The sequence below is a fragment of the Ovis aries genome, chromosome 1, assembly GCF_016772045.2.
Source record: "Ovis aries strain OAR_USU_Benz2616 breed Rambouillet chromosome 1, ARS-UI_Ramb_v3.0, whole genome shotgun sequence".
Classification (NCBI taxonomy): domain Eukaryota; kingdom Metazoa; phylum Chordata; class Mammalia; order Artiodactyla; family Bovidae; genus Ovis; species Ovis aries.
Window position 1 is genome coordinate 1,407,076 of NC_056054.1, and position 11,043 is coordinate 1,418,118.

The following is an 11,043-nucleotide window of genomic DNA, read 5'->3' on the forward strand; positions in this document are numbered from 1 at the left end:
TTGATTTCGGCCACACATTAACATGAATCAGCCATAGGTGGGAAGTTGAAGAGGGGGGGACATATGTACACCTATTCCTAGATTTTAAAGCAATCTCCATATCGACTTCTGTAGTCACTGTGTCAATTTGCATTCCCACCAACAGTGCAACAGTCTTCCTATTTCTCCACAGCCTTTCCAGCATTTATTGCTTGTGGATTTTTTGGCTAATGGCCATTCTGACTGGTGTGAAGTGATAGCTCATTAGAAAGAAAGATTTTTAAAGATCCTATCTTTTATACCCAACCGCAACAGTCTCACTCTAAAGAAGATAAAGCTAATGACTTTCCTTACAAGAACTCATGACTAATGTCACTTGGCTATGAAAATCTGCTATTTCTAATTCATTATGAGCACTGAGACAAGATTCAAATTTTCCCAGAGAAAGAAGCATGATGCACGTTGTGACAGTCTATTTAGCAATAGTGAGCACTGCATCCAAAACTGTCTCATCCCAGGAATTAAATGAGGCCAGCCACATTCATCAGTATTTGTCCCACTGTAGTCCTGTAGAAAGTCTCAAAGTCATAAAGAATCCTCTTGTCTTCTTCAGTAGCAAAGTTCATAGCCACACTTTCCCTCCCAAATAGACCCCATCTACCACTTCTGTGAACATCACTTTCAAGATTAGTAGGTAAGTTTATAATCAGTGACCCTTGTTGTATATCAGTCGCACAAACCAACAAGTCAGTAAGAGATCAGAACACCACTTGATCCTGATCGGAGTTCCCTCATGATTACAACTCTTTCCTTCTGATTTATGTCACCACGCACAGAAGAAACTCCGAAGTCCCTGCCATGAATTTTCTCACAGTCAGTCTACCTTGTGACTTGTGTTGAGAAAAATAATGGCCTGTGTAATCGTCAGTGTCTCATACAAGTCACAAAGTATGTCCAGCTTTCATTTCTCTCTCTCAACATTAATATAAAATTGTTTGATTCTTTCAAGGGTCAATTATTCCTTTTTCACCAGAATTTGAATTGGGTTTCTCATGAATTTTAGTCACTTCCAACACAGCTATTGGCCCTGTGGCAGAAAGCAACATCGCATGAAACAGTTCAGTTCAGTTCAGTTCAGTTGCTCAGTCGTATCCGACTCTGCGACCCCATGAACCACAGCACGCCAGGCCTCCCTGTCCATCACCAACTCCTGGAGTTTACCCAGACTCATGTCCATTGAGTCGGTGATGCCATCCAGACATTTCATCCTCTGTCGTCCCCTTCTCCTCCTGCCCTCAATCCCTCCCAGCATCACAGCCTTTTCCAGTGAGTCAACTCTTTGCATGAGGTGGCCAAAGTTCTGGAATTTCAGCTTTAGCATCAGTCCTTCCAGTGAACACCCAGGACTGATCTCCTTTAGGATGGATTGGTTGGATCTCCTGGCAGTCCAAGGGACTCTCAAGAGTCTTCTCCAACACCACAGTTCAAAAGCATCAATTCTTTGGCGCTCAGCTTTCCTCACAGTCCAACTCTCACATCCATACATGACCACTGGAAAACCATAGTCTTGACTAGGTGGACCTTTGTTGGCAAAGTAATGTCTCTGCTTTTTAATATGCTACCTAGGTTGGTCATAACTTTCCTTCCAAGAAGTAAGCGTCTTTTAATTTCATGGCTGCAGTCACCATCTGCAGTGATTTTGGAGCCTCCAAAATAAAGTCTGACACTGTTTCCACTGTTTCCTCATCTATTTGCCATGAGTAGATTTTGCCCCATGATGGGACCAGATGCCATGATCTTCGTTTTCTGAATGTTGAGCTTTAAGCCAACTTTTTCACTCTCCTCTTTCACTTTCATCAAGAAGCTCTTTAGTTCCTCTTCACTTTCTGCCATAAGGGTGGTGTCATCTGCATATCTGAGGTTATTGATATTTCTCCCAGCAGTCTTGATTCCAGCTTGTGCTTCTTCCAGCCCAGTGTTTCTCATGATGCACTCTGCATAGAAGTTAATTAAGCAAGGTGACAATATACAGCCTTGATGTACTCCTTTTCCTATTTGGAACCAGTCTGTTGTTCCATGTCCAGTTCTAACTGTTGCTTCCTGACCTGCATATAGGTTTCTCAAGAGGCAGATCAGGTGGTCTGGTATTCCCATCTCTTTCAGAATTTTCCAGTTTATTGTGATCCACACAGTAAAAGGCTTTGGCATAGTCAATAAAGCAAAAATGGATGTTTTTTCTGGAACTCTCTTGCTTTTTCCATGATCCAGCAGATGTTGTCAATTTGATCTCTGGTTCCTCTGCCTTTTCTAAAACCAGCTTGAACATCTGGAAGTTCACAGTTCACTTTTTTTTTTTAATTTAAAAATCTTTAATTCTTACATGCATTCCCAAACATGAACCCCCCTCCCACCTCCCTCCCCATAACATCTCTCTGGGTCATCCCCATGCACCAGCCCCAAGCATGCTGTATCCTGCATCAAACATAGTCTGGCGATTCAATTCTTACATGATAGTATACATGTTAGAATGCCATTCTCCCAAATCATCCCATCCTCTCCCTCTCCCTCTGAGTCCAAAAGTCCATTATGCACATCTGTGTCTTTTTTCCTGTCTTGCATACAGGGTTGTCATTGCCATCTTCCTAAATTCCATATATATGTGTTAGTATACTGTATTGGTGTTTTTCTTTCTGGCTTACTTCACTCTGTATAATCGGCTCCAGTTTCATCCATCTCATCAGAACTGATTCAAATGAATTCTTTTTTATGGCTGAGTAATACTCCATTGTGTATATGTACCACAGCTTTCTTATCCATTCATCTGCTGATGGACATCTAGGTTGCTTCCATGTCCTGGCTATTATAAACAGTGCTGCTATGAACATTGGGGTACATGTGTCTCTTTCAATTCTGGTTTCCTCGGTGTGTATGCCCAGCAGTGGGATTGCTGGGTCATAAGGTAGTTCTATTTGCAATTTTTTAAGGAATCTCCACACTGTTCTCCATAGTGGCTGTACTAGTTTGCATTCCCACCAACAGTGTAGGAGGGTTCCCTTTTCTCCACACCCTCTCCAGCATTTACTGCTTGCAGATTTTTGGATCGCAGCCATTCTGACTGGTGTGAAGTGGTACCTCATTGTGGTTTTGATTTGCATTTCTCTAATAATGAGTGATGTTGAGCATCTTTTCATGTGTTTGTTAGCCATCCATATGTCTTCTTTGGAGAAATGTCTATTTAGTTCTTTGGCCCATTTTTTGATTGGGTCGTTTATTTTTCTGGAATTGAGCTGCATAAGTTGCTTGTATATTTTTGAGATTAGTTGTTTGTCAGTTGCTTCATTTGCTATTATTTTCTCCCATTCAGAAGGCTGTCTTTTCACCTTGATTATATTTTCCTTTGTTGTGCAGAAGCTTTTAATTTTAATTAGATCCCATTTGTTTATTTTTGCTTTTATTTCCAGAATTCTGGGAGGTGGATCATAGAGGATCCTGCTGTGATTTATGTCAGAGAGTGTTTTGCCTATGTTCTCCTCTAGGAGTTTTATAGTTTCTGATCTTACATTTAGATCTTTAATCCATTTTGAGTTTATTTTTGTGTGTGGTGTTAGAAAGTGATCTAGTTTCATTCTTTTACAAGTGGTTGACCAGTTTTCCCAGCACCACTTGTTAAAGAGATTGTCTTTACTCCATTATATATTCTTGCCTCCTTTGTCAAAGATAAGGTGTCCATAGGTGTGTGGATTTGTATTTAACTTTTGGAAAATCTCATAGATTTAACCCTTAAACCCTCAGCTCAGCATTTTATGTGCTTCACCCAAAGCAAGCATTTTGGAAAAAGATAATTGTTTAACACATCAGAAACTCTCCCAGGTGTACCAAAAACAATATGCGGTGCTTCAGCCTGCAGTTTGCATTTTATTTAGAACATTGGTTACACCAACGCAGACATGACAAGTCTCTCCTACATAGTCTCTCAGTGCCAGAATTGCTTTTTGTATCTGTCAAGTCAGTTCTCCGGCAGGGACCAATATTGTGCTTGGGTCTCCTGGAACTCAGTCTCCATCCATTGAGCAAATGTGGCTGTCTTGCCAGTACCTGACTGAGCCTGATAATCACATCATACTCCTTAATACATGGAATACTAACTCTCTGCTGAATAACTGATGATTTCTCAAAACCATAAGCATAGGTGCCCCAAAGAAGAGATCCCTTTAAGTTCATATTACCAATGTTATCAACAGCCTCATTTCAGTTGCTCTTGATGACGCCAGTGGGCCCACTCCCTCTGGGTCGTGGTCACCAGGTTCTCTGCTGTTATGATCTATGGAACTGCCAGACAGGATCTGAAGAGCCATCAGCACCCAGCTGAAAAGCTCTCCACCTTAATTTGGAAACATATTACAAATCTGTAGCAATCAGAACAGTATAGCATTGGCACAAAGGCAGACTTGTAGAACAATGGAGCAGAATACAGCGCTCAGAAGTGAAGCTTCATCAATTTAGTCAAATGGTCAACACATGTGCCAAGATGACTCGCAGGGAAAAAACAGCCCCTTCAACAAATGGCATTGGAAAACTGGCTGCTTATGTGAAAAAGCATAATGTGGGCCCTTGCCGGGGGCCAGCGTGAGGAACTCCGCCCATGGCAAAGGTCATGAGGAAGGAGGCTTGGCATACGCAAAGGCATGATCAAGCCTCAGGAAACCCCTTGTTCCCGAGCATCTAACCCCAAAACCAGAGTCTGTTTTATGCTCTCACCTACGCCTCTGACTTTATGGGGGGCTCTCCCCCATAACTGTTTCTCTCGAAGAAGGAGTAAAGGTGCAGCTCCAAGGCAATAAAAATTCCTGGGCGTGACAAGAGTGTTTCAGCTTACGGACTCCTCTGAAGGTTATCTGGCCCACCTGTATAGGCTCGCCCGGCCACATGTGATTGTTTACAGCCTCCCAACCTGAGAGGCACGAGATGTTTTAGACTTACTAAAGGCAAATTCTTTTGGGGAGTTAGAAATTATTAGTATAGTGGGTTGGTTAGGAACTATATTGGTGAAGGGTTTTTCATTTGTTGTGTCAATAATTGCTGCTAATTCCCTGCTCTGGGTGGGACAAGGGTGTCTCAGGTCAAACCTCTCTGCTGACAGACTAGCTTGTGTGGCAGGATTATCCATACTCCTGCCACATGATTGTTTACTACCTCTCAACCATAAACAGCAGAGAGCTTTGGGGTATTCTGAGTCTTAATTAGCACAGGGCTTTTTCTTCTTGTTGAGTCAATGATTGCCGCCAGGCCTCCATATCCTTAGGCACCTGGGAATATATTAATCAATGTATTTGGAATATAGAAAAGGAAATATAGTAGTTTTTGATGTTAGCAATACTAGACTTTTTGAGTTAATGGATTTTCTCTTTTGTAATAGATCACTGTACTTTGTTATAAATCACTGTGTCCTACTATGTAAAAATGTAACTTTATCACTATCTTAAGACTAAATAGATCTTAAGGGGAGCATTGGTGAAAGGATTTTTATTTGTTGGGCTGATGTTTGCTGCTAAATCTCCATGTTCCCTTCCCTTATAATGAATATAACACATAGGAGAAATAAGTATTAACCTTTAAGCATATAGGAGAAATAAGTGTTAACCTTTAAGATGAATCATGTTAACCTTGGGTTAAATAAATTCCTTTCTTGATTGTAACTCACTATACCCTCACCCTATAGGAATGTAACATTATTTGGAGGGTGGTGCCTGGTTTAAGAAAAAACACCCTTGGAAGAAATAAGTTTTTTGGTTATCAGAAAGAAAGGATCATAAAATGTCAGCAGGTCTCATGGCCAGATGATGTAAAATCCCTAAGACCTTTTTATGTGAGGCACCTGATTTTGATAAAGGTCAGGACTGCTGACCCCAGCGTGACTCTGTATTCATCCCTATGTGTAACAAAAAGTATATAAGCAAACCCCAAAATAAAGAAATTGGATCAGTTTCCGGAAAGACTGATTCCCCCATGTCGCTTCTTTCTTGCTCCCGTTTTTCTGGCTGAATTCCCATCTGGAGCATGGATGCTATTCCACATAATCCAAGTTATTCAGCCTCTTTTTCTACACTATCTCCTACTACACTATCCATTTCTAATCTCTCTCTATATCTGTAATCAAATATGTATTTTTCCAAAGATGCCGACACTGTCCCCCACCTTCAAATGACCCTGGATCCACCGGGGCTGGACCCCGGCAGGCCCTTACCTTGATTCATGAACAAAAACTAACTTAATATGGATTAAAAATCTAAATGTATGACCTAAGTCTCTTAAACTCCTGGAAGAGAACATCTGAGAAAAACTCAATAACCTTAAATTTGACAATGATTTGTTGGATATGACACCAAAAGCATATGGAAAAAAGGGAAAATAGACACATGTGATGACATCAAACTAAAAATGTGTGCATTAAAGACTTAGATAGCAGAATGGAAAGGCAACCTGCGATCTGGAAGAAAATGTTTAAAATGTTATGTCTGATAAGAGGATAATATTCAGAATACATAAGGAATTACTATAATTAAATGAATCAATAACCTAATTTAAAATTTTCATGTTACTTAAAGATATTTCTCTAGAGATAACCTACAAATTGCCAACAAACATATAAGAAAATGCTCAAAATCAGTAATCATTAGGGAAATATTAAAAAAACAACAAAGAGATTATACCTTACAATCATTATAATGGCTGACATGAAAGAGAAAGGAAAAGAACATATACTGACTATTATGTGGAGAAATTGCAACAATTTTGCACTTTTTATAGGCTTAAAAATGGTACAGCCACTATGAAAAGTAGTATAAGGTTCTTCCTAAAATTAAAAAAGAATTCCAATATTATGCAATCAAATATCTGGGTATATAGTGAAAAATAGGATAAAGAACAAAACAGCAGTCTTCCTAAGAGATATTTGCATGCCAAAAGGTGGAGGCAACCCAAGTGTCCCTCGGTGGACGAAGAGATAAACAAAAAGTTGCATACACGTGTGATGGGATACCACTCAGCCTTAGAGAGGATGGAAATCCTGCCACATGCTGCAACATGGGCAAATCTTAAGGGGACTATGCGAAGTGTAACAACCAGATGCCAAAAGACCAGTGCTTTATGTTTTGCTTATCTGGGGCTTCTGAAGAAGTCACATCCATAGAGACAGAAAGAAGAATGGTGGCTGCCAGTGGCGGAGGTGAGGAGGAAACAGGGAGTTATTATTTAGGGGGATGGAGTTCCAGGTTTGCAAAATGAAAAGTTCTGGAGATCTGATACACACAAGGTGAATACGCCAGACACTCCTGAGCTCCACATTTGGGAAAATCCCCTGGAGGAGGAAATGGCAGCCCATTCCAGAATTCTTGCATGGGAAATGCCATGCACATAGGAGCCTGGAGAGCTACAGTCCATGGGGTTGCGAAAGTGTCAGACAGACTTAGCGACTAAACAACAGGACTGAACTACACTCAAAATGCAACAGAAGTCTTTTTTTTTTTTTTTTTTTTTTGCTTTTAAAAGGTAGAAACTTCCAAAGTTCACCAAAATATCAGCATCAAAACTACAATGTGGTCTTGAAATGTAATGTGTTTATTGTCCACTTAAGCACAATAAAGAAACGAGCTGTATCATGTATATTTTGAAATTCAGTGACTAACACTGAATTCAACTTATACTCTGGCGTTAGATGTGAACTGAAAATCTAGTGTGTGCCAGTAGCTTGCAAAGCATAGTATGGGATGAGCAACCAAGTAAACCACTTCTAACGTTGTATAGAGATATCCACTGCAATCTGAAATATAGTTTTACAGAGAGGTAAAGCCAACCTGTAGGGTTTTGAAAATAATTCTCTTCCAGACTATAGAACAGTTTCCATTCCATCGAATACTGGACTCAATTTTCCTGATTTATTTGAAAGTGAGAATTAATGTTCTACTGAGAACCATAGATTCCTTACTGCTTGTACCATTAAAATTTACATAATGATGAGAACTCTACCCTTGCATACAAAAGATTGGGATTTTTCTTTTCCTTTAGAAATGTAGAGTAAGATATTCCTTGGAATGAGAAAAATAACATGAGGGGGAGAAGGAGAAAGGAAGGAAGGAAGGAAGGGGAGGAAATGAGGAGGCGGAGAAAAAAGAGAAAGCAAGGAATGCAGGGAAAGGGAACAGTGCCGCAGCATGACACTATGAGAAGGCATGCTATTTTGGGAAAACTACTCAAAGAACAAAGGTCATCAGATGAATACAGTAATCTACAGCAGACTTAGAACTGGTTTTGGAGCCCAAAGATGAGACAATGCTACCAGAGTCCAGCAGAGACATTGGAGCAGTTCCTATTGAGGAACAGTGAGCAGAAATCTGATGACTTGGGTTTTGGCTGCTTGCCAGAGTCTCCTGAGCAGAGACAGCAGGGAGATGGAGAGCTGTGATCAGAGAGGAGGGCTCTGAACTTACAGGGAACAGACGAGCCCTGTGTCCACAGGACCACCTCCTGGGAGTGACCATGGGACTGGATGACTACCACAGGGAGACATGATAGGGATATGAGTGCAGACTGTGTGTTGGGTCCATGGAGCAAGGGGCTGGAGCTCTGAATGGGGAGCTCAAGACAGACGATCCAGCTCCCCCAGGGAGTGTGGGACAGAGGGCCAGGGAGCTATGCTTCTGCCAAGAAACTACCCCTTCTCTCTCCACCCCCTGCTCTCTGCAGCAGCACCAGGACCTCCATCCTTATTCAGAGATGTCTGTGCTGACAAGGCCCCATTTCTTAGGGTCACAAGTAGTCAGGACAGTGTCACCTGTCAGGTTGGACGGTGAACTTTGGGTGTCAGGCATCCACGTTGGCTCTCTGGGGCTCCCAGCTGCTGTCTGAGGGGAGAAACCCAGGACAGGGAGCACTAGGAGCGTCTGAAGCAGGAGCGCAGGTGCCTCCCTCCCGCCTCCCTGTTGGGTGGTGGCATCAGTGAACAGAAGGGGGAGGGGAGGAACAGCCCCGCTCAGGATTGAGGGAATGCATGGTCTTCCAAACCCCCCTAATGGGCTGTGGTGACCCAGCCTATCACCAAGGAAGGGGCCGGGCTGAGTGTCCTAGAACCTCCCTACTAGGTGGTCCAAAGGAGATTACTGAGCACATATTTACATGGATTTAACAATGAAATGAAGGTAAAAACATGAGTTTGTCTAGTTTCATACCTTCACTAGACAACAAGGAGATCCAACCAGTCCATCCTAAAGGAAATCAACTCTGAATAGTCATTGGAAAGAATGATGCTGAAGCTGAAGCGCCAATATTTTGGCCACCTGATGCAAAGAGCTGACTCATTGGAAAAGACCATGATGCTGGGAAAGATTGAGGGCAGGAGGAGAAGGGTGTGACAGAGGATAAGATGGCTGGATGGCATCACCAACTTAATGGAGATGAGTTTGAGCAAGCTGAAGGATATAGCAAAGGGAAAGGAAGTCTGGCATGCTACGTTCATGGGGTCACAAGAAATTGGACACAACTTAGCTACTGAACAACAACAATATCTTCACTGGAGGGTGCTGAATTTGGAAATATATTCTCAGTCAAAGACTCTCTGCTGATCACTCTGCCCACTGTATTACCCAAACTTCAAGATTCGAGTCATACCCTTTAAGGATATTAATTTTATGTTGGCAAAGAAAATGCCTTATTCATTTTCCATCTCTTGCAGTTTGAGGTCCATGATGTTCTTCCAAGAAGGACAAAATAAAATGTTGGAGGAAAGAACGAATTGTAAGAATGAATTACAAGAATGAGGAATAAATCCTTCAAATTAAACCCAGTGCTTCCCCTCAAGTCCTCTTGTTCAGCCCTCAGGACACTGTCTCTCTGGCCACCCTCTGTCACGTGGCTGTGTGTCTCTGCCCCAGTCTCCGCAGGGCATCCTTCACGTCCTTGTTTCTCAGGCTGTAGATGAGGGGGTTGAGCATCGGGATGACCAGGGTGTAGAAGACAGAGACCACCTTGCCCTGCTCCATGGACGCCACAGCTCCCGGCTGGGCGTACATGACAAAAAGGGTCCCATAAAAGAGGGACACGGCTGTCATGTGGGAGCCACAGGTGGAGAAGAGCTTGTGCCTCCCTCCTCCTGAGGGCATCCTCAGGATGGTCACGGTGATGTAGCCATAGGAGGTGAGGACCACGAGTGTGGTGCCCACGATGATGAGACCACAAAGGCCAAACATGACCAGCTCATTGATGGTAGTGTCAGCACAGGCAAGCTTGAGCAGAGGCGGCACATCACAGAAGAAGTGGTCAATGTGGTTGGAGCTGCAGAACGGGAGGCTGAATGTGAAGCTGGCCTGCAGGATGGAGTTGAGGCAGCCCCCGCAGTAGCAGCCCAGCACCAGGCAGGCACAGACCGAGGGGCGCATGGAGATGGGGTAGCGCAGGGGGCTGCAGATGGCCACGAAGCGGTCATAGGCCATCACGGCCAAGAGGAATGCCTCAGTGGCACCCATTAGAGAGAAAAAGAAAAACTGAATGATACATCCCTCAAACGTGATGACCTTGGAGGAAGATACAGTGTTGGCCAGGGCCTTGGGGTAGATGACAGACAAGTAACACAGGTCCACAAAGGAGAGGTTCTTGAGGAAGAAGTACATTGGGGAGTGCAGACGGGCATCCAGGGTGATGACCACCATCATGGCGAGGTTCCCCAGGACGGCCACCACGTACAGGGCCAGGAACAGAGCAAACAGCAGGGCCTGGGTCTGCGGACCACCCTCAAAGCCCTCCAGCACAAACTCCTGCAGAGACATCATTGAGAGGTTTCTGTTTCCTTGGGGTAACATGGCCCTGAGCTGGTGACACAGGGCAGAGTTAGGAGCCAGTGGGAGGCAGAGAGAGGGGCACAGTCACAAAGTCATCCTCTCTTGGAGAACAGGCACCCTTCAGTGCCCAACTGCAGGGCAACTAGATACTAGTCTTCTTCCTGATAAATACTAGCTGATCTGCAGCATAACCATTTCCTCTGATTTACTAATTACTAAGTGTGCTTGGAGCACT

At 43.1% G+C, this 11,043-nt stretch overlaps 1 protein-coding gene and 1 pseudogene across 1 annotated transcript; both read right to left on the reverse strand.

Annotated features, from left to right (window-relative positions):
• Positions 1-500: 500 nt before the first annotated feature.
• LOC101105969 (eukaryotic initiation factor 4A-II-like) lies at positions 501-4,166 on the reverse strand (annotated as a pseudogene).
• A 5,712-nt stretch (positions 4,167-9,878) lies between these two features.
• On the reverse strand, positions 9,879-10,829 carry LOC101106226 (olfactory receptor 9S13-like). Its single transcript, XM_027958430.2, has one exon. It carries the CDS (start codon positions 10,827-10,829, stop codon positions 9,879-9,881), a length of 951 nt encoding a protein of 316 aa, XP_027814231.2.
• Between the last annotated feature and the right edge of the window lie 214 nt (positions 10,830-11,043).

What these genes read in the sequence shown, in the direction of transcription:
- LOC101106226 (XM_027958430.2), bottom strand. Translation starts at nt 10,829, where the DNA reads ATGTTACCCCAAGGAAACAGAAACCTCTCAATGATGTCTCTGCAGGAG.